The 25,268-nt window shown below is 31.8% G+C and overlaps 1 protein-coding gene across 3 annotated transcripts in view; it reads left to right on the top strand.

Moving 5' to 3' along the window:
- Positions 1 to 25,268, top strand: part of PLD5 (phospholipase D family member 5) — a 427,293-nt gene that overhangs the window by 143,904 nt on the left and 258,121 nt on the right. For 2 of the 3 annotated variants that reach the window (XM_074262516.1, XM_074262517.1), the window contains exon 2: positions 15,409 to 15,545. In XM_074262516.1, the coding sequence (XP_074118617.1) occupies positions 15,409 to 15,545 (137 nt within the window). Of the gene's footprint in view, positions 1 to 15,408; positions 15,553 to 25,268 lie in introns of all 3 variants that reach the window. The other variant, XM_074262519.1, reaches the window with a different exon arrangement.

Raw genomic sequence — 25,268 nt, 5'->3', positions numbered from 1 at the left:
GATGCTTCAGAAGGGATTGTTGCATAGGTGGGAGGATGGACTAAATGACCTCTAAGAACTCTTCCAAATCTCTAAGATCTTCTGTCCTACAGACATGTTAAAATAAGGCAATTTGATTAGCTTTATTTGACATCAATATGTCCTTAAAATAAAGGGAATGGAAGAGAAGGATAACTAAAGGAATAGAGGGTATAGCAAAGACAAACTACCTATTGCACCATTTTATCTGAGGCCAACTCCTGTTTCCTTCCTTGCTTTTATTTTGGGTGAAAATTAAGTAAAATTCAGTTTTTCTTATTCATTTAAGAATTAGAAAAACTATGGATCATTTCAGTGGCTAAGCAAATAAAAAAAGTTTCCGGCTTAAAATGGCATAAGCTAATTTGAGCATCAAAAATAGTTTTCCATTGAATTAAGTTGATGAAAGTTTAGCTTGCTCTATTGTAAAACTTCCCAGAGCTATTCAAATTGATTGCTTTAGAGGGTAGGATTCAGTTTGCCAAATACTCTTCACTCAACCAGTAGTTACTTAATTGATGAGTATTCAGCCCATCTTCATTTGGGAAGAAGAAAATTATAAATGCAGATAAAGCCTCTTGGGAAATTTATATTCCACAACTTTAGGGATTTTGGATTTCATCATTGTGAACACTACAGTCTGTTGTTCATAAATTCATGACAATAAACTATATTAGCTTCCCTTCTACTGCCTCCTAACCTTACCTTCTCCTGACCTTACCATATGTCCTACCTTTATATCTTGTAGTTTTCTTACACTGTTATTTCAAGTACTTAAATAATCCAGGGAAATCTCAAAATTATCATTTCATTTTCTGATATACTCTTAGGATTTCCAGGACTTTTCATCTGCTCTGCATCAAAGAATTTTTTTTTCCTTGTTGTCTGTCCTAATTAAGATGTGAGCACATTGAGTGAAGAACCCAGCTTTTTTTATTTGTATCTTTAGTGCTTGGCATAATGCCTGCCATATAGTTACTTAATAAAACAAATAAAACAATGAGATTAGCTCCTAGAAGATTGTGAATTTGTATATTGTACTATATATATTATTTTATATCATAAAATTTAAGTTTTCTGGTGGACTCTAGATTTTAAAGTGTTGGCTCATTCTTAGACACAGAAAACAAAGTTATAGGTAAATAACATATTTTGGGGTGGGAAAACACATCAAAAGTATTTGCCTTTCTCCCTCCATTAGAGTTTATGGTCACTGAAAATGGCTTTTGTTTTAATATCCAACAGTTTCTTAATTATCATTTGGACTCTATTTGGACAAAGGGGGCTTATTCATTCAATATTTTATGGTATCCATTCTACTAGGATAATATGGAGTTAAGTGGTCCAAATTTGGCACTTAACACTTCCTAGCTGTGTGACCCTGAGCAAGTCACTTAACCCCAGCCTCAGGGAAAAAAAAAGTGGTCCAAATTTTATATTTAATATTTGTAATTCATTTTGTTTCTGAGAAAAAGTAGTGGAGAAAATCATAAATAATGAATTATAAATCACAACTATGATCAGCCTATTATCTAAAAGCTCACAAATGGCTATTTGAAATTATGAGTCATCAGCTTTGCTTAAATGAATTTAAATCTGCTTTTAAAAAGAAAGACTAATCGAGGTGGCTGAATTTTTGCCATAAGAATAAGAATTCCCTGGTATAGGAAATTACTTTTTTGTACCTGCTGGCAGTACTAATAGGTCAGGCTCTCCTTGACCCTTATATAGAAATATTTTTCTTTATTTTCCTTCATCTCACTACAATAGTAAATACCTTGACATAATAAGAGATTTATTCTATTAATTTCTATAAGCAAAGAACTAATGCACTTTGCTAAAAACATTTTTTAGTGTTCAATAAAGTGTCACTTTAAAAAGAGTTAAGATTCCTTTAAAACTGTAAATGAGCTCAGTTTTATTGGCACATAAACATATCCACTAATTTGGTGCAGAGCTCCAGACTGGAGCCAGAGCAGCATAATTTGTTTTTTTTTTTTTTTTCCTACTCATTGGAAGAATAATTTTCCCCTCCTTCCATTGATTAAAAAAAATCACTAACTTTTCCTCTTGTTTCCCTGAATATTTAGAAGGGAAATTGTGATTCTGTGATTGGTGCTAAGAATACAATACAAAGAAGCATTTATTGGAAAGTCCTATAATGCCAAGGATACTCTCTGATCTTCCTTTGTCCTTTTACTTGTTGAATTACTATCTATCCTTTAAAGTTATACTAAAAATACCCAATTCTCCAGAAATCCTTTTCTGATTTTTCCTATAGGTAATGTCTTTTATGTCTTGGATCTCCTATAGCAATTTATAAATACACACACACACATACACATACACACACGTTTGTGTGTGTGTGTGTGTATCTTATGTAGTTTTTGTTTAGTGTGAATAATTAACACACATTTAAATTTACATCATATATTTCCATTAGAGCAAAACTAAAGACCAATTCAACATAATCGTTACTTCTAATAGTGTGAATTTGAAACACAGAAGAAGTATTTTAGAGGATTTATTATTTGTACCTAACATAGTTATTTGATTATGTGTTATATCTCCCTCTGGAATGTAAGCTTCCTATTATCTAAAATGTACATATTTGTTTTACATAACTTAACAAGTGCCTTCTTAATGAGGGGTGGGGTGGAGAGAAAAGGAGGAAATCTGGAACTCAAAGTTTTAAAAACAATGTAAAAAATTGTTTTAGATGTAACTGAAAATTTTAAAATACTATAGACATGAAGTGGGGAATAACCATGGAAAAAGCCTTTTAGGTAATATGTCAGGAAAGAAGGAAGGGAGGGAGGAAGGCAGGCCTAAGTATAAAGAAGCTTTTCACTAGAATGATGGATACCAGATAGTGTTTGTTTTTTACCCATGACTTATTGTTGTGGCTATTCAGTTATTTTTTCAATCGTATCTGACTCTTCAAAAGCTCATTTGAGGTTTTCTTGGCAAAAATACTGGAGTAGTTCATTCTCCAGCTTATTTTATAGATGAGGTATCATCTAGCTGCCCCCATGAATACTCATCACCATTGTCTGCTAAATTATGCAGAGGTTGCAATCCCTAAGGAAATCTTTTAAAGTATTAAAGTATTTTCTCAAACAATCTTGTGAGATATTCTTTTCATTTTTTAGCTGAAGAAACTTTTTCAGAGACATTAAACGAATTGCCTGGAGTCATTCAGTCACATGTAGGCTGACAGAATCACATTTCTCACTACCTGCTATCCATTTCTCTCAGATATCCTGCAGGCACCTTAAATTTGACTTACTTAAATTTTAATTTTAACATCTATTATAATAACATTATTATAAGTATACTATTTAAATAGTATAACAACCTTAAAAATGTCCTCTACTCCAAAGTAATTTTTCTGATTTTCCAGTTTTTAATATGATACCACCATTCTCCCATTTTCTCAGATCTGAACTCTTGGAATTATTTTTGGCCTCCTCTGCCTCTTTCATTCTCTCTCTAACCATTCATTCAGTTGTTAAAATTCTATCAATCCTTTCTTTGAAATGTTCCCCCATCTCTCCCTTCCTTTTCATCCCCAACTTTACAATCTTCATTCAAGACCTTCTTACCTTAAATGTGAACTATTGCAATGGCCTCCTGACTCTTTTTTTCATAACTCCTTTTACTCTGATCTCTAATCTATCCTGATCATTTTCATTATTTTACTGTTCTTGAAGCACCACTTTGTGTCATTCTTCTACTCAGAACCCTCCTTGTTTCAACATTTCAACTGAAGTCCCCTATGATCTGGCTGTTCCATATGTTTTCAGACTTATCTCCCTACAGTATTCTCTATGCATAGTTTTCCAACTAAATTGGACTTGACCTCTATTTACTATTGAACATTTGTTCATGCTGTTTGTTCTGCTGAGAATGGATTTTTTTTCTTCCTCACAATTTCTCTGCCTCTTGAAATCTTACCCATTCTTCAAGAACAAATTCAAAAACTATTGTCTACATAAATCCCTCCATGATCACCTCATTAATAAGGATCTCATATACTTTTGAAATGTCATAGAACATTGTTCAATTCTAAATGTACTGATTGTCTTATTGTTCACTTGCATCTGACCCTTTGTGATACCATTTGAGATTTTCTTGGCAAAGATCCTGGAGTGGTTTGCCATTTCATTGTCCAGCTTATTTTACAGGTGAATAAATTAAAGGCAAACAGGTTTAAGTTATTTAACCAAGTACAGTCTGAAACTGGATTTAAATTCCTGTTTTCCTGATTCCAGGCCCAGTTATCTGAGCCACCTAGTTACCTCCTTGTCTTATATATGTCCTTGCGCATGTTCTTTATGTACATGACTTGATTCCTTAAAAGTCAGGGACTCTATTTAACACATTTCTGTAAACCTCATTGTGCCTTATATATAATAAATACTAAAGATTCTCATATGACACAGAAATTTATTTGAATTTCCCAGGGGAATTGAAGATATGTTGTTTTCTTCTACTAGAATGAGTTTCCTGAGATCAGAGACTCTATTGGTTTTCATATCATCAGTGCTTAGCCAAATCTGGCATAAAGTGGATCTTGAAAATTGCTTTTTGAATTTTAATAAAAGAGTTTCTTAATAATTTTATTTAGTACTTTTTATTTATTTCATGAGGTAATTCCCAATTGCATGTATAAACTTTTTCGACAATATATATTTTTTTAATTTTAAGTTCCAAATTCTCTTTTTTCTCTCCTCCTCCTTGAGCAGACAAGCAGTTTTCTATTGATTATATGTGAGATCATGTAAAACATTTTCCTATTAGCCATCTTGCAAAAGAAAACACAAAATAAAACAACAAAATAATTTATACATTAGTCATTATTCAGAGTTTATCAGTTCATTCTCTGGAGGTGGATACCATTTTTTTTTAAAGTCATAAGTCTTGTAGAATTTCCTTGGATCATTATCTTAATCCAAGTAACTAAGTTTTTCCACAGTTGATCACAGTTATGATCATAACATATTGTTACAGTTGTGTATAATATTCTTCTGCTTCTGCTTACTTCTCTTTGCATCTTACTCTCTTCATGTAAATATTCTCATCCTTTTCTGAAACCACTCAGCATGTCATTTATTATAGCTCAATAATATTCTACCATAATCTTACATCACAAGTTGTTCAGTCATTTACTGAGGAACAGCCCTTCTGTTTCCAGTTCTTTGCTACCAATAAAAGAGGTGATATAAATATTTTTATTCAAATAGGTCCTTTTCCCTTTTTCATCTAATTTCTTTGGAAAACAGACCTATGTCATATGATGAATAAAAACTATGAGAAAGAGTTTCTGGGTAGTTAATGATAAATTTATTAATTAGGCCAGTCAGTAATCAATAAATTGGTAGTCACAGGTTTTTCTTAGCAACTAGAGATCCCAAGGGAGATCCTGTAATATTCCCTTCTGAAAGGGAATGCCCCTGGCAAATGAAAACCCTGATAGATGGACATTTAATGAGGAAGTAAGCTAAAAATCTTCAATTCCTTTTATTGAGAAGGTGGCTTGATCATAAAATGGAATACTTAGGGTATCTGGGCAGATGAAACCATTTCCATCTGAATTTCTCTATTTTTCTACTTCATGATCTGGGTTGTCCTAAACTCTAATGGAGTGGATCGAGTTCAGGGGAGTTCTTTCTTAGGCAGAGGTTTGCTTAGAGTGAATACTCTTTGTACTCTTGACAGAAATTAGTCCACAAAGCTTTGAGCTTTAGAAGCTGTTATGGGTCAAAACTTTGAACTTGAAACAAAGGATTCTTACAAGGTGCTAAGTCAGTGGAATTGATAGAGACAATGGTTATCTAGTTTGTTCAGTATGATTGATTTACTCTAACAAAAAATAATGGTTTCCTAGTGATATAGTTGGTTTATACTCAGTGTAGAGCATATAAACTAGAATCCTCAGTCAGGATTCATTTAAAAGCTTTCAAAGGGCAGAGAAGACAGGCAGGAGCTCAAGCTCTTGGATCCAAGGATAGACATTCATTCAATCTTCAGTCAGGCCTTTGGTGGCAGGCCCTTCTCCTGAGATAATAAAGGATTTGGACTTAAACCCCTGGCTACTCGTGTGGCGATTACTGAACTGAAAGGAAGACTGCTCCCAGAGACTCTAAGAAAACCAAACCAAAGAGAACCTTATAAGAAGCGATCACTCAGCCATACCTTTCAGAGATTAGCCTTTCATGGATTCTTCCATTTCAGAATTTGTTTTGAGGTATCATTTAGGGTTGTTTGAATGGAAATACTCCTATGAATCCCTGAATTTTCTCTGCCATCTTGGCTCACTGCTTGCTCCTACTCTTTTTTGACTGGAAGATGCTCTTCTTTGTCCTTGAACCATGATTCAAAAGTTAGTATAGGCACTTTAAGTGCCAAAGTCAGGTCTTGTATCTAGTGATAGCACAGGAGTACCCTATAATCTCTTTCAGACCAGTTGTCAGGTACCTTTACTGCCTCTGTTTTGAGAACTCCCAAAACTGCTGCTGTTTTTTTCTCCACTACCTACTCCACCATAGGTGTTTCATCCACATTGACTCTGAGCCAGCCTTCTTATCTCATCACAGCTCTATCTCTTTTAAGCTCTTATGTTGTCTTTGACTAGGAGAATTTCTCACTGTGGCTTTTTTTCTAAGCTCTGTCACTATAAAATTTAAGTTGAGACATTATTTTGAAATTTTTTAGAAGGGAATGTTGAGAGAATTGAGTTGAATATTTTTTCTACTCCATCATTTTGGTAGATATTCTCAGAAGTCTCCCTCTTAATACTTGTAAGGAAGGTTTAAATTTAAATTTGGTAAGTTTTGTTTTATTCAAAAATATTGACTTTTCCTGAGGTGATTTAAAATCAATAAAAACACTTTGGCAGTTACTAGACAAAGTAGGAATGCACCTCTGTTGAATAATAGCAGATGAAGATGTATTCAGAAGACTTTCATACCCTGTTATCAGTATACTATGGAAAGCTGTGACCGAGACTGTTAATAATTTTATACTCTTAGCCAAAAGAAATAGTTTACCATTTCACAGGATAGGGGGAATGTCACAGCAATATCATTTACCAGTAAGCTATAGAGTTTACCAAAATATTATATTTCTTACTTATTTCAATGTTTATTAAAAAGGACTAAGCATTAAATCATTTTATCTTAAAATAGTATTTTATTTTTTTAAATTTACACATGAAGACAAATTATGACATTCTTTTAAAAAATTACAATTCCAAGTTTTTCTCCCTCTTTTCCTTACCTAAATTGTTACTAAAGTGGTGAAAATTTTGATATAGATTTTATATGTGCAGTTATATAAATCATATTTTCATATTAGTCCTATTGTTAAAGAAGAAATAAATGAATAGAAAAAACACAAAAATAAAGTGGAAATAGTTTTACAGTCAAACTTCATCAGTTCTTTTTCTGAATCTGGACAATATATTTTATCATGAGTTCTTTGGAATTATCTTGCATCACTATTGCTGAGAATAGCTAAGTAGTTCATAGTTCATCATCATAAATTGTTGCTGTTACTTTGTAAAATGATGTCCTGGTTCTGGTCATATCATTATGCATCAGTTCATGTAAGTCTTTCCAGTCTTTTCCTGAAATCTTCCTGTATATCCTTTCTTTTAAAAAAATAGCTATCTGTCTATCTATCTATCTATCTATCTATCTATCTATGCACAAAGATAGTTTTCAACATTCACCTTTGCAAAATTGTGTGTTCTACATTTTTCTTCCTCCCTTTCCCCCACTACCTCCCCTAGATCACAAGTTATCTAATATGTGTTAAATGCTGCACATCATTTCTTATAGCATGATAGTATTCCATTACATTCATATATTACCACTCATTTGACTCTTCATCAATCACTGTAAATTCCCTCAATTTCTAAGTTTCCACCGCAAAAGGAAAAAAAAAGCTATACGTATTTTTGTACAAATATGTCCTTTCCCGTTTTTTAAAAAAAATCACTTTGGGTTACAGACCTCTTAGTCATGTTATTGTATCAAAGCCATAAGATCCTACAAATGTTTGGTCCTTTTCCAAGTATGGACAGTTTGGCTGTCTTTTTGCCATAGTTCCAAATTGCTCTCCAGAATGATGGATTGGTTTATAGCTCTACCAACAATACATTAGTGCACATTTTTTTCCACATCTTCTCCAAGTTTTGTCATTTTCCTTTTCTGTGATTTTAGCTATAGTTGTGAAGTGGTACCTTGGAACTGTTTTAATTTTCATTTCTAAAATCAATAGTAGTTTAAAAAAATTTTCATGTTATTGTAGCTAGCTTTCATTTCTTCATCTGAAAACTACTTGTTCATATCCTTTAAACATTATCAACCGTGGAATGACATATTCTTACAAATTTGGTTCAATTCTCTGTATATCTCAGAAATATATAGAGAAATATATCAGAGATACCTGCTATAAAAAATGCTACCCAACTTTCTGCTTTCCTTCTAATCTTGGTTGCATTAATTTTGTTTGTAAAAAAAAAGCTTTTAAATGTAATATAATCAAAATTATATATTTTCTATATTGTAATGCTCTCTCTTATTTGATCATAAATTCTTTCCTTATCTGTAGATCTGAAAAATAAACTATTGTTTTTCTAATTGTTTTATGGTGTCACACTTTGTTAAATTATGTGCTCATTTTAATCTTATATTGTAATATGGTAAAAAATTTTATTTTCTATCCAGCTTCTGCCATACTGTTTTCTAGTTTTCTCAGCAGCTTTAAAAATTCTTGTCCCAGAAGCTGTACCTAAAATTTTCTTTAATATTCATACCTTAAGAAAAAAAATGTTGAAATTAAGGAAATGTGATTACACTTTCATCAATTTTAATATGCTTTTATTAGGGTATTATTCATGTCTTCAGAACTGTTTTGAGTCATATTACATCTCTAATTGATCTATAGTAATATGCATCACACTTAGCCATAATAGAAAGTCTTTCATCTCAGCATAATTCATTCCAATTTGAATAGCTTTCTGAGAATACGAAGAAAGTCATTATGTGGCTGTCCCATTCAGATGGCCTCCCAAGAGAGCAATTTGGTTGTTTTAGGCATAAATTCATAACATTTTCTTATTCCTTTAACAAACATTTATTGACAACCTATAATGTGGAAAAACTGTCTTCATGGACTATCTGAAGAATTTATGTCTAATAGGGATAGTCACTATTCAAATCAGTTCTTTTCTGTCTGTTTCCTCTTCAGAAAAATAGGGACCATATGCTCTTATTCCTGTATGAAGGTAAAAAGATCAACCTATTATTGTTAGGGCAAATGTTTTGAGTTCTTTTTTTATAATAGTGGTGATGAATTTGCAGTTAAATGTATTCCTCCTCCCATTTCCACAAGGAAGTCTTATGGTATATATTTTTGAGGAAACTTGCTATAGTCATGGATTAGACCAAAAACCAATAATGGATTTAAAATCAGAGATCTAAGTTCAAATAAACTTTGCTATCTGTATATCTTTTTGCAAGTCCATTTCTTTCTTCATCTATAAAATAAGTTAGTTGAAATAGATAATTATAAAAAAAGAAATAGATCATTATTAATGCCTCTTTTAACTATATGAATATATGTATTATGCATAGACATAGCTATAAAGATAAATAGAAATAAACACTAGAGATGTGAAGTTTATCTCAGTTGGCATTTCTTCACTTTCTATGTAGTTTCATGATTAAAAAATAATAATAATATGAGCTAAAAAAGTCATTGGGATATATTGATCATTTTATATAGTTGCACTAGAAACAAAAGAAAAAATTTTATTATATCAAGATTCATTCCATTGCTAATAATTTTTTACCAAAAATGAAATTATATCTCCTTTACCTTCATAATTATATCACTTAAATCCATGATATTTGCTCATTCCATTGTTTGCCATCATATGCCATTATTGTTTGAATCCAATGGCAATGACTTGTCTATCTTAGTTTTCTCTTGTTCTGCAAAATTTATTTTGCAACTTTCCAACTCTGGGAGATATTTGGAAGTTGCAGTGCTACTTATGATAGATAAGCTGTACTTAAAATAATCTTTTCTAGTTTAAACAATCATTCATTAACTTAATTAAGACGTGTTCTTTGATTACAGATGTAAGTGCCTAAAAATATTAATAAGCCTGGTATCATATATAAGATGCCAACTGCTCATGTATTTATGAAAATTGAGGCATACTTCAATGATAAGCACCACTGATTATAAGATAGATAATTGAATTTAAAGAAATTATTAGAATTCATATTAGAACTGTAAACATTACAAGATATGTTCATTGAGCTTTGTTATGATTATTAATTTAGCTTTAGCGAAAGTATCCTATTCTCTCCCCCAATTCCATTTACTCTGAAAATAGAAATACACATTAAAATTGAATACCCCAGGGTGATCCTCGTCCCTCATCTTCCCAGGACCCATTGGTTACAAAGTACATCCTAGAGAACATTATGCACAGTAGCAGCAAGATTATGTGATGATCAATTATGATAGACTTATTTCTTCTCAGCAACACAATGATCCAATACTGAGGATCCCAACAGACCTGGGATAAAAAATGCTATCTGCATCCAGAAAGAGAATTATATAGGCTAACTGCAGATTGAAGCATACTGTTTTCACCTTGTTTGCTTGCTTTTTTTTCTTGGTTCCCCCCCCCTTTTGATTTGATATATTTTTTTGCAACATGATTAATATGGAAATAGGTTTAAAATGATTGTACATCTATAACCTATATCAGATTGACAGGTGGTACATAGTTGGTGTTTCATAAATGTTTATGGATTGATTTACAGTTGCTAATTGATTGCATGACTGTGGACAAATTACTTAGTCTCATTGAGCAAGAAGTTATTCACTTATTCAAAAGAAGGTAATAATACCCTGTCCCATAAACCTCTTTAAATTGTTTTGAGAATATAAGATGATCATGGATGTGAATATATTTTGAAAAGTACAAAATGCTATCCAATGAAAAGTGGTAACACAAAAATCACAGTGATATGTTATAATGTTCATATGACTTCAAGTGTTTTAATTTTAAAGTTTCTACATATTAAATTGTTGTCCTGTGCAAAGAATTGCACACATTTGCATTCATATTTAATGTTTTAACATGACAAAGAAAAAGTCCTTTCTTGAAATTAATATTTTTTAACTTGTCAAGTAAAATAAAAGCAGAACTCAAAAGCATGCAATTACTTCAACTTTCAAGGTTGCTACCATCTCCCTAGTTATAGATCATAAATTCCTTTATTCCTTTTTGAAGCAAAATGTAATTTGTTGAAATATGATATTGTTATATTTTCAATACCAGCATAATTAAATTTGCCACTTGGCCAGGCAAGCAGCTTTTTCAATATAGATGTAAACTGCATTGAAAGATCTAGATTAAATGGGATTTGATAATGATTCAAATTTAGTTTTCACTTAATGGATTGGAACTCATCAGTGAATTTCTGATTATAGTCATAGTTATAGGTTGTTTTTTTTTTTAAAAAGGTATTTCACCCCATCATGATTCAATGAAAACTGAAATGGATGGTTTAAATTGGTTTTTGAATGATTTGAAATGCTGTTCAGGATTTGAAAATGAATGAATCCCTTAGTAATCTCATACTTTTGTCTGAGTCATGAGATTGCATTGCTTTTATTTGCTTTTTGGTGAGGCACAATTATAATTGAGATTGAGAAGAAGTAGTATCATGACCTTGTGTTGCTAATGATGTTTTTTTCTCCAAGGCACTGTTCTCATTAATTAATCTTTAAAGGACCAGCATAGCTTGTTCCTTTTCCTCTGCAAATAAAGATTCTCTTAAAAATTAATTGCTCATTTGAATAGAATATACTTTTGTGAATATTATAAAATTAAGGTATCTTCTTCAATACACAAAATTGTCCAGATTCATCAACAGGATTTTTTTTAATTCATGAATTTTTTAAAGAAAGAACACAGACTGAATCAGCAAGTTCTAACCAATATTTTTGTCTCCCCACCCTAAATTTTCATCTTTAGAATGATGGAGGAGAAAAGGAATTTCATTCCTGGTACCAAATTACTGTTTAGCACTTAGGGTTGAGTACCGCTCCTTAGGATAGAACACTTTTTTAGTGTAATTAAGTTTAATGAAGGCTGAGGTGAAATGGCAAGAAACTCTCCTTTATAACCATATTATACAAATCTTGAGAGTTTGAAGTCTAGATGCTGTTTTAGAAAAAACAGTCAGAGCTGAAAGAGATCTTATATATCATCTAGCCCATACATGTATTTGTGGAAAAACATACATTTATACACATACACACAAATATTGCATATGTATATATCTAGTTCATCCCTTTCTTGAATTTAAATACTACATCATTATTTTGCTATTGTACATTTCAACTGCTATATTCGAGAAACATCTCAAAGTCAAGATTTTCAAAATAAAATTCTTTATCATACCCCAGGCCATCTCCTCTTCCAAACTTTCTAGTTTCTTCCAAAGACACCGTCATTCCTCCAGGCCCCCAAATTTATAATTTTGGCTTTATTTTCAACTTCTCAATCTCCATCACATAAAATGTCAGTAAATATGCAATCAATTGCTATTTTTTTTCTATTTCTATTTCCATAATATCTACTGCATCTAACCCCTTCCTTTTATTCACAGTACTAGCACTTTCTAACACTTTAGTTCAAGCCCTCATAATGTTTCTTCTAGATTATTGCCACAGTCTCCTAATTGCTCTCCTTGCTTCATCTCTAAGTACTTCAAATCTATCCTATATACTGTTGACACAATCATTTTCTTAAGTGCAGATTTGACAATGTGACTCTCCTACTCAGTCAAATCCAGTGACTTATACTTGTCTCTAGGGGGGAAAACACACAAAAACCCAACAATAATGAGCTTTTCTGTTTGAGTTTTTAAAGTCCATCACAATCTCACCCTACACATTTTTAAATATCACTATGCATTACGGCCCTTTCTGCACTCTTCAATGCAGTCAAAGGTGCTTTCTTTTTTAATCACATGTTAATCCATATACTATATCCACATCTTTGCTTTGACAATGTCACATTCTTGGATTGTGCTCCCCCTTTTTATATCTACCATAGACAATTCCACTTTTCCTTTAAAATGCAGTTTTAAGTATCCTGTTTTAAATGACACTTTTCCTGATTCTTCCAACTGCTAGAGCTCATCCACCCAACCTAGCTTGTATTTGCATATATTTGTATTTATGCAGTTTAAGTTGAGCTATATATATATATATATATATATATATATATATATATATATATATATATATATATATATATATATATATATATTCAAGCTCTTGTCTCCCCCATTTGAAGGCCAATTTCTTGTAAATAGAAATTGCTTTGTTCTCTGCTCTTATATCCTTACTGCCTGGCACTTAATAAAGGGCTTGTTGATAATTTCCAGATTATAAAATCAAATGTCTATCTACTGTGTCACAGCTTTTTTTGGAGATTCTAAAACTGTTAGAAAACAATTACTTTTATTTGTTTTTACTCTTAAAAAGGAAACATCAGTGAAAAAGAATTATGGGAAGGAAGGAATTTTTTTATTAAAATGACTTTGAACTCAGAAAGGGGAAAAAGCACATACAATGGCACATGGTTTGTAGTGTACTCAGATGTGTTGGGTGCATTTATCATTGTCTTTTGTGTCTAAGGATGAGCTAATAGATGCAGGTGTGTCTGAAAAAAATGTATTAGGCAAATGTTCAGTGTTAGAAAAACTAAAAGCAATCATATCTTTTGAGTTTTGTTTTCTAAAGATTGGATTGTTATAGTGATTCTCAATGTTTTCATCTATGAATCTTCTATTACCTATGTGATATTTCTACATTACATCTACTTTGCATGGCTACTTGTGAATATGTAAATATACATGTACGTACATACTCATGCATATTAGTACACATGTATACTTATATATATTTTTAAATTTTAATTCTATAATATTCTTAAAAGAAGAGCAGTAATAATAGCGCCTTCCTTTTATTTGAGATGTGGTGGTACTGGGGCTCTTACTTTGTTTAAGATCACAGGTGAAGTAATAGGAAAGTAACAAGAGGAGGGGATTAGCATGGGAAGAAGTTATTATGTGATTAAGATTTTGTAGAGGGGTGAAAGAGGAAGAAGAGTAGAGTAGAAGATAATATAAAACGAAGGCAGCATTGCAGTACTAATTTGGTCACAGGGGCATATCTTCAGCCTTACAACTCTAGCCTCTGTGATCCCTAGTCATCTTTCAAGTTAGGGAATTGAAGCCATCTAGGGTCATAGGCACTGAACTTTTGATAGGACCCTAGTAAATGTACTCTACTACTCATCTACCCCATCTGCCCCATACAAATAAGCCTCCTAATCTGCAGTTTGTGTTTTTGTGAATTAGCTTCAGGACTGCTCCTTCAAGGCTGTTTTTAATGTTCATTTTAACCTTATTTTGTCTCTATAAAAATGTCATGAGAAGTTAGAGAACATAATGTAATTGACTCCTAACCTTGCTCTACTCTCTACCACCAAATGAAGATTCTATTTTCTGTAGTCAGATTTTCTTTTGTTCCTCTAGACTTAGTGAACTTAAAATTTGAAAGGCTTGGGATCTACAGGTAAGAAAGTCACTTCTTGACATCCTGATTCTCTAATTGCATTCGTGTATTCATCGTAATAAAACGTGTGAATGGCAGTTAATTATATCTTTAAGATGAATTGTATATCTAAAGAAACCTTTGCTGGCTGCATATATATTAAATCAGTTTCTTTGCTTGATTTTTAAACCAGTGAGGCTGATCAAAATTCAGAGCACTTTTCAGCTTCCAAGGGAGTTCTCCTAGAAGTCATTTCTATAGGAGTTGAGGCAGGGTGGGGTAAAGATGAGAAGGGGACAAAGAGAGATGAAATCAAGCTCAGTAAGCAGAAGGTGGAAGGACGGGTAGTATAAGACTGCAATTACCAAGTAGCCCTGTGTTATAGTTTTAATTAGAAGTAATGGATTTTTCAGTGATTCCTTCTGAGGCACTTTTGATCAGAAAGAAATAAAGAAGTAATTCAAAAGTCTTGGCATTGTAACTTGAATTATTTAACAGTATCTGACATATAGCATGAACATGGAGGCTGTGTTGAAGAATAGGTTTAGAGGTCTTGCACATTTTCACCCAGAGAACAATTTCACTCTGGCAATGATGAAAGTAATGTATTCCAAAGGAATTTTTCCCTATTAGTTTTGAAAAACTGTCAAATCTTGAGTTTTCTAAAAGAGAACTGTAACACTCATCTTTCTTTTTTCTCTTCTTTTTGTTTTTAATCTTTTTCAGTCCCAGCAAAAGTGCATTGTGATCTTTGCCCTGGTATGTTGCTTTGCCATCCTGGTTGCCTTGATTTTTTCAGCTGTGGACATCGCAGGAGAGGATGAAGATGGACTCTCAGAAAAGAATTGTCAAAATAACTGTCGGTAAGAGGTAACAAACAAAAATTCTTTTTTGGGGGGTGGGAAAGGAGACTTGGGGGGGACAAATATCTATGAGGCAAAAAGACAAGTTTTTAGACTTGTATCAGATTATAAATACCTATTGCAAACCAAAAGTATAGATTCAAGGAAAAGAAATAATACTGTTTAATTTACATAGCCAGGAGGAAGGGGAAAATGGTGAATTTTGAAAATAGCTTTCATATTTTGTAATCTCTTGTACTTGGCAGCCTGATTTTGGCCTAATTAGATTCAATAATAGCTTTTTTGCCATTCTACTTTGTTGCATATTCTAACGTGTACAAAATGATCTATGCTCTCTGCAAACATGTAAATAGACATACATCCAGACCATACATATTAATGTATTCAATTACTAATTAATAAAGGCTACTATGGAAGATCCTTTGTTAGGAACTTGAAGGGATTCTAATCTAAACATAAGACAACAGAAGCAACACACTTAAAACTATTTGTGTCTATTATCACATCTCATAAACTGTTAATAAGAAGATATTTAAAGTGTTTAGCATACTGCAGGGCACATAGATGCTCAACAAATGTTTGCTGTGTTCTACTTCTTTATTTCTCCTATTAGAGCAAGAGAGATCAAGGAAAATGGTGATCTAGTTTAAGCCTCACGTTTTGTAATAAGTAAACAGAGGCACAGAAGGGTAAAATAAAGAACTTCAGATTTTTGGAAGAAATCCAAAGAACAGATAGACTAATACTATTAATCCTAGGAATCCCTTTTGCAGTAGCTCTAACAAATGATGAATGGACTCTGGAAAACTTCCAGTGATAGAGAACTCCTTCCCTTTTTAGGCATCCCTTCCAACTTTTAGAAAGCTCAAATTGGTAGGAAGATTTTCCTTATATTGAACCTAAAGCTTTCTATAACGTCTCTTCTTTATTCCTGTTTCTTTAAGATATAAAAGAATTAGTCTCATCCCTTTTTCATATTACAGGCCTTCACATACTTCATTATATTTATTATGTTCTTCCTAAGTTTTCTCTTTTCCAGGATAAAATTCCTTACTCTTATTATGAAACCTTTTTCATAGATATTGTCTTTGTTGAATTACCGTTCACTTTCACTAGTCTTTTACCAGTGTCCTGCCTAATCTTTGTGATAGCTGGTTCAGGAGATAAATATATGGTGAGTTTCTTGCCTTTTCTTCAAACTTCATTATGAGACTCCCTTACTTAGCTATATAAGCTTTATAAGTCTACAGGCACATGGACTCTTTGAAGTCCCCTTTATATGCAGTCTACTACTCACCAAGAACCTTTCATTCCTCTACCTTAAGCTTTGGACTAGATATTCAAATTCCATTCTCAAGTACCATCTTCTAAAAAAACTTTCTTAATTTCACTTTTTCTCCCTGCCATTTTCCCCAAATTCAAAGTATAGCATTTAGCATATTACATGATATATAGAAAGCGATTCATAAATGGTTGTTGACTAAATTTATTAGCAGCTTAAGCTATCTAACAGCAGAATCTGATTCTCCTGATTCTGACAGAATCCTTTGGGCCTTGTACTACACCATGACATATTGCCTTAGTTTGTTTTCAAATCAACTACTTTTTATCTGCCCAGATGGTGGGTATTACTTCTCTTAATTTTCACATACTACATAGCCATTCCATGTATTCCTTCTTACCTGATAAAGAACAATGACTAAAATATGGCTTAATTCTATATCTTTTCTCTTCTACTTTGTTGGTTATACAGGTAGTAGAAGAATCAGATAAACACTCAATATTAAGATACATAATTTAGCAAGGCAGAAATAAGGTCATAATCCACAATAATAATTATAAATTAGGGAAGATCACGAATTCAAATTGTATTTTTGCCAAAGATAAAAGACAATATTTTAATGGCAATTTTTTCCCAGCCTCTTTTTTTTAAGCCACAATCTGATGGTGTATATTTGAAGTCTTATTTATTTGGTTGTAAAGTAGCTTTATGGGTGTTGAAAGTTTTGGCACAATGAATGTTCTGAATAGAACTGAAATAAAATTTAAAAATCTGGTGATAAATTTTAGTGCAGTAACCAGGCAGCAGTATAATAAACAGAAGAGAGCTTCAAAGTCAGGAGTAGGTATATATTTTAAATTCTACTCCTTTGTGTTTTCTTCTTTGGGAAAGAATTTCAAGATAAGAAAAACATATCTAAAATGTGACATGCAATAAACTGCAGGGAAGTAGTTAATCCTTTTCTCAAAAATCAGAAGTCATTTTTTTTTCTAAGTGAAAAGTTTCTATGTCCTGTTATCCTGGAAAGCTATCTGCTACTGGGCCTAGAATCCTGAATTTAAGTCCTACCTCAGACACTTACTAACATTGCAACCTAGCAGAAGTTCCATAACCTACATCCTTTTTTTTTTTTTGGTGAGGCAATTGGCATTAAATGACCTGCCCAGGATCATACAGATAGCATCTGAGGTCACATTTGAACTCGGTCCTCTTGACATTGAGGCTAATACTCTATCCATTGCATCATTTAGCTCCTTCCCTCAGTTTTATTTTATATAAAATGGGGATAATAATTTCATCTACCTCCCAGAATTGTTGCAAGGATAAAATGAGATAATATTTGTAAAATACATACATATATATATATATATATATATATATATATATGTACATATATATATAAAATATACTTAATATATTTATATATTTATATATATATTAAAATACTCATATATATATATATATATATATATATATATATATATATATATATATATATATAATACTTGCTGTTATTATTTCATCCTTAGCTAATAACTTCTCAATCCTCCTCATAGGCTAAAACTTTTCCTTTTTGCCCTTCTACTAATCACATTCTCCTTAATTTTAGAGAGTTTGTGTTAATATGACCAAACTCCCCTACAGAGTCATCTTTTCTACAAATGTTTCTTCCACTTCTTCACTTTAACTGAGATATATGGCTTCCCCCAATAATATATAGGGATGAAATATATGTATATTGTATTATGCAGTCAATTAAGTGCTTTTTATTCCTTTTTCTTTCGAATTTCATAATAATCCTGATAAATAGGTGATGTTATTATTATCATGATTTATTACTTTTTTATTTCTCTTCCTGAAACACTCTTTCCTGCATCTCTTTCTATTTGAAGACCACTTTTCTTTTGGGTCTCAGTTCAATTGTTATATCATTCATGGAAACTTTCCTGATTCTTTCTGGGGGAAGCAATCTCTTCCTCTGAATTCATAAAGCTCTTTGTAATTGGCTAACAGAAATCTCTCTTACTTTAAAATCCCTATATTCAATCATTTATTCAAAAGATTAATTTAGGTCCTATTTAATGAAAGGTATGCTAGAAATAAGAGGAAATGTAAAGAAAGTGTAGCTGCCCTTAAAAAGTTTATATTCAGGTGGGTAAGACAAGACATGTACAATTAATTCCATTGACAGATCAAAAGACTTCATGATGTAGGCATTCCTTCCATCATTGAAAATTTTATTGCAGCAGTGTTTTCTCACTAAATATGATTCTGATTTGTGTCTTTCTATAAATCCTCACTATAGAAGTTTTCTAATGCCCTTAAAGTCTCCTTCCGTAGGAAGTCTCCTTTTGCTGAGAATTTGGGGGTGGAGGTCAAGAAGGGTGCTTCCATTTCACCAAATTCTGTTTTCCATTGCTGACTGAACCTTTAAAGAATATTTATTGAAATTCTTTTCCACTCTATTTTTGATTAACCCTGGGTCCAGCACCTTAATCTATTTATGTTAGCTGTCCATGATATATGAACTAACTTTTAATTCTTTTCTTATTTCATGAATAAGATGAAATTCTCTGTCCATATGTAATTTTCAGCCCTTGCTAGGTGACTGATGGGAAGTTCATTAATTAGTCTACTAACTATATATATCATAATTGGGGCACTGATATGTATTTTTTCATTTATGATTACTTGACCGGTCAAATCTGAATGCATATCCTAATTCTTTAGTATTTTGGAACTCAATATCACCACCATAATGATATCTACAAAATACAATTTCTATGGAATTTGTCTTTCTATAAATTAAAACTCTTCTATTTGGAGTTTCTGCTAATTACTCATCACAACACTGGCAAGTATGTGCACTCACTTCAGTAGCCCTAGATAAGATATAATAAAGATAAATAAAATAAGGTTTTATTCATATTTTTAATTCCAGTGGATAAAGCACACAAAATATGTTGAAAAAAATTTTAGTGAATTCTTGTTTTACCTTCCATATTATGATGTGATCATATATATCATATAGATTTATTTACTACCTCTCCCTGGTAAAATTTTATCTCTAGGAGAATCCATGATAATTTCATAGGGAGACATTGGAATTCATGTGTTTTAGTGATAACAAACAATAATGTATATATGATTTGAAATTTTTAAATCTGCTGAAAGGACTGGCAAATATAAACAAAGTAATTTCATGCAATAAATCTCCTTAACTCCTTTGTATCAACTCTGCATTACAATAAAATGGGGTAGAGAATAAAAGGTAATGATGGAAAAAATAATTCTTAAAATTCAGTGAAGAATAGTAATGGTATCAAAATGTATTAAAGATCTAGCCCTAAATTCTACTCTTGCAGACAATTACCTAAATTAATATCCTAATCTTTCATTATAGATGGAATGAAGCTCTAATTTCCTGTGCCAAAGCACACTTGAGTTAGCCCATTACCTGAAAAAGACTGTTTGTACTTTCACTGTGAAAACATCAAGGATAATTTTAAAAGATTATATTTTAATCTTTAGCATTTAATGTTTAAAGTAGGAAGTTTGAGAGAGCATAAAGCTTCCTGATGGTCTATAATTACTAATTTGTGATAGAAGCTAATCATTTCAGTTTTAATTTTAATGAAACTAAATATATGGTTAATTATGTTGGCATTTCTTCATGGTAGGTTTTCTAGTGAAGTTATTTGGGTACTTTTTTTTTTTTCAAAATGAGAGGCAGCATGATATAGTGGATGTAATTCTGTCTTCAGTATCAGAAGATTTGGGTTCAAATTTTTCCCCTAATACATACCCACTAGAGATAATAGTGAAATCAACTATGGACTTAAGCCAGAGAAAAATAAAATACTGGTAATATAGCCGAGATTGTTTGACAATCTAGAATATTCTGTAGAATATTCAGAGGAAAACAATCAAAGTGATAAAAAATCTTTTATCAATTTCATATGGTGATAAACTGGAGAAATTCTATGTGTTTAGTCTATAGAAAATAAAAATCAGAAGGGACGTGATAGCTACCTTCAAGTATTTTAAGGGCTGTAATTTGGAGAAGGAATTTAATTGATTCCATTTAACTCATTAGAGCAAAACCAGGAAGAATGAAATGAAAATTGTAAATAGAGAAATTGAGGCTCAATATTAGGAAAAACTTATTCACATTTAGTTTAAAAGTGGGACTCATTGCCTCAGATTTGATGGATTCTTCTCCCTAGAGGTTTTCAAGCCTAAGGTGTATAACCATTTGTCAGGTATATTATAGCAGGGGAGTTATTTTCTTCTATATATCAAACTAGATGGCTACTAAGGTTTCTTCCGATTCTCAAATTTGGTGTTTTTATGATTCACATAAAGATTGTCCTTAGATTGCTTCTATTTACAACTGCTGAAAGCCATTTTGACCAAAGCCTTCAATTGAGTGGCTGGCATAGAGTGTCTCTACAGTGATGAAATAGATGTGCTTTCTGTAGGATCAATGTAGCCAAAAGGGGAAAAGGAAGCATTTGAACGACTCCCTGAAGTCCAGCTTCAGATAGTATTCAAGAGGACAGCTAGGAAACTGACAGCAAGACATGCAATAAACTGTAATATTAGTTGTATGTTCACGAGTAACCCATTAATATCACTGAATCTGTTTCTTATCTGGTCATTTGAGCCGAAAGAGACATAGATTATAAAATATAATAAAAAGTAGTAATAAGAGCTAGCATTTACACAGTGCTTGAAAATTTATGAAACACTTTATATATGTTATCCAATATGCTCCTTACAACTAATTATTATTATTCTCCTTTTGCTTATGGAGAAACTGAGACTTGAAGAAATTAAGATATTTGCCTAGAGCTGTACAATTTTACATGAAGGTATGATGAAACTATCTTCATAATTGCTAAACTTCTTTTCCTTATATTTAATGCACAAAAGCTCAAATCTTATTGTTTTGCTTTGTTAATGAGTAAATGGTTTGTTCTTTAAGAATCATAGAAAAGTGGTGACAGAAATTATTAACCTATACCTAACTCAAATACATAAGGAAAAACTTCTTAAAATAAAAATAATGAAAAGTTTGGGGAAAACTGCCACTTCCTGTTGGAGAAAAAAAGTAAAGCCAACATAATCTGACATACATCCTAAGTTTTTTAGGAGCAGATTTCAAAGAGTTCATCTAGAGAAGGAATGTGAATTCAGTGGTCTTTCTGGTTGGCCCATAGATATAAATGGGACACAAGAATAAAAGTTGGAAGACATTATTCCATTGAGGGGGAAAAACAAAAAAAGTGTCTATAGAAACTAAGGTAAACACATAGGGAGTTTGTAAAGCTTACTTTTTTTTATTTAATGTTTAAAGGGTAGAATCAAGAGCAGCTAAGGACAAATAAAAGGGAATGTCAACATCATTGTCAGAATGGTGAAAATAAAGCTGCAGCTCAGAACAAGCTTAGGCTTACAGTGAATGTTGAGGAAAAGAAAAAGCTTTTTTTCAGTGATGTTAGGGGTAAGAAGGAGATCAAATAAGTAACATATGGTAAGCTGAAAGAGGATGGGGAGACTCGACATTTTTCTGTTTTCTTAACCAAGAAGAATATTTTTCAGGCTGGAAAAAAAAAGAACAAAAAATTGTTAATAAAAATTTGAAACTAGGGGGCAGCTAGGTGGCGCAGTGGATAGAGCACCAGCCTTGAATTCAGGAGGACAGGAGTTCAAATCTGGTCTCAGACACTTAACACTTCCTAGCTGTGTGACCCTGGGCAAGTCACTTAACCCCAGCCTCAAAAAAAAAAAAAAAAAAAAAATTGAAACTGAAAAAAATTATGAGTACACATAGCTGCCCTAAGTAAGTTAAGATCATTTATTCCTAATAAATCACATCCTAAGTTACCAAAAGAATATACAAATATGATTTCTGAGCAATTGTCAGTGATTTTTTAAATCATAGGAATAGAAGAATGGCTGTAGAACTGAATATTGAAAAATATTTTCCTTTATTTTTTAAGAGGAGTGTATAGAGCCTTCTAAAAATCCAGAATTTTTAAAGTTGACTTTAATTCCTTGAAAAATTTATGAATATATAATATATAATAAATGTTTACAAGTTATACTTTAGCAAATGGAAAGGATGATCACCAGGAATTTGCATGACTTCGTGAAGGAATGATCATACCAGGCTAACCTCATTTGTTTTTTGAAAGATTTATTAGATTGGTAGATAAGAAAAAAATCACACAAAAATGAAATCCCTAGATTGCAGAGGATTTGAAAAAAAAAAAAAAAAACAACAAACCTCTCATTCTCTCTCTTTGAAGATGGCAAAGGTATATAAACTAGGTTATAACATAATTAGGTGAATTCAGAACTGAAATAAGGCTAAATGAACAATATTAGAGTTGCCATTAATGGACTGATTTCACTGATCTCTCGTGTCCTAAGAGATCTGTTTTGAAATGCTTGTCTTTTCCCCAATTACTTGAGAATAGGCAGATATGACATATTTACCAAGATTACAAATGGTATCAAACTAGGAAAGTTACATAATAAACTGGAATATAATCGAAATCCAAAAATATTTGATAGCTTATAATAATGGATAAAAATCTCAAAATAAAATTTGTTAGAATTAAATGTGAAGTCCTATACTGTTTTTAACCACATATGTACAGGATAAAAAAGATAAATTAAACATAAAGTCATGCAAAAAAATTTCAGTGGGCATATTTTGGGATTGTAAGTCTATATATGTCTAACATGTAATATGGAAGCAAAAAATATGCTTATTTTACCATAACCATCATTTAAAAGAAGTATAATAGCCATGAAAAGAGAACAAATAGTTCCACTGTTTTCTGACCTTGGAGGACTGCTTTTATATTCTGATTGTTATTAGTTTTAGCTTTAGCTTGAGTGCTACATGATATTCTGGGAGTTAACAACAACAACAACATGAATGCTAAAGAAAGGCAACCAGATTGGTGAGGGAAGTAGAGAACACATGAGGAAGAGAAGATTTAAAGAAATCATGATATCTGCATTGAAATATTCAAAGGACTGCCATGAGGTTGAAGGATTTTTTATTGGCCTTGGACAGTGGAATTTAAATTCAATAAGCAAAGTAACAAAAGAAGCAAATTTAGACTCAGTGAAAGGAATGACTTGCTTGGTATTAAAGCTGTCCAAAATTGGAATGAATTGCTTTGGTAAGTTGTGCTTTCCTATAATTTGTGGTCTTGAAGTATAGATTGGATGAATGGTTGTCAGATGTATTGTAGAATGGATTCTGGGTTCAGATACAGTTGTTGAATTATATGAACTCTTAGCCTCTTTCCAATTGTGATATTCTCTAATTCTGTAATAAGCATATAATCTGTCTCTGGGCTCATGCTTAATGCCTTTCCAGGTTAATAAAGCCTCATAAAATTTAAATTTCTTTATTCAAGTCTTTGACGAATAGAACCATATCAACTTCACAATGAAACATCAGAATAGATATCTAAGAGAATTTTCTAAAGCTTAAAGCTGCTTCTTCCTCTTCTTCCTTTTCCTCCTTTTCTTCCTTTTCTTCCTCTTCTTCTTCTTCTTCTTTTTTTTTTTTTTTTGTGAGACAATTGGGGTTAAGTGACTTGCTTAGGGTAACAGCTAATAAGTATAAAGTATCTGAGAATAGATTTGAACTCGGATCCTCTGACTTCAGGGCCAGTGCTCTATCTACTGCTCTATCTAACTGCTCATTTTTTTGTTGTTGTTGTTTTCAGTTTATTTTTATTTATTTAATATTTTCTTCCAAGTTACATTCAAAACAATTATTTACATTTGTTTTTAAGATTTTTGAGTTCTAGGTTCTTTCTCTTATCCCTACCCACAATTAAAAAAACACATGCAACATTTCCATAAAAGTAAATTGTGAAAGAAAACATACATCTCCCACCCTAATGAAAGTAAAAAAAAAAAAAAAAAAACAACAATAAAACAATAAAATTAATTAATAAAACTATTAATAGAATTAATTATTATTGCTTTCATAAATATAAACATAGATACTTAAATTAATAAAACAGTTTATCAAATTAATTAGTGAATAAAATTAAGTTAAATATAAACAGAGATAGAAATAAAAAGTATTTTGATCTGTATTCAGATACAATCAGTTCCTTCTCTGGGTATGAATAAGTTTTTCATCATAAGTCCTTCAGAGTATACTAAGTATAACTACTACTAAGTATAAGTATTACTAAGAATAACAAAGTTAATTACAGCTAGATATCCCATAGCATTGCTATTACTTTGCATACAGTATATTTCACTTTGTTCGTGTAGGACTTTCTAGGTTTTTTTTTTCTCCCCCAATGCATCCTGCTCATAGTTTCCCAGAGAACAATAATATTCTATCAGAGAAACTTGTTTTGATTTTTTTTCATAATTACTATTGCTAATTGTAT

Source organism: Sminthopsis crassicaudata, chromosome 4 (genome assembly GCF_048593235.1).
Source record: "Sminthopsis crassicaudata isolate SCR6 chromosome 4, ASM4859323v1, whole genome shotgun sequence".
NCBI lineage: Eukaryota > Metazoa > Chordata > Mammalia > Dasyuromorphia > Dasyuridae > Sminthopsis > Sminthopsis crassicaudata.
Note: the sequence above shows the minus strand (reverse complement) of the source record. Positions and strands in the feature narration are given on the sequence as shown.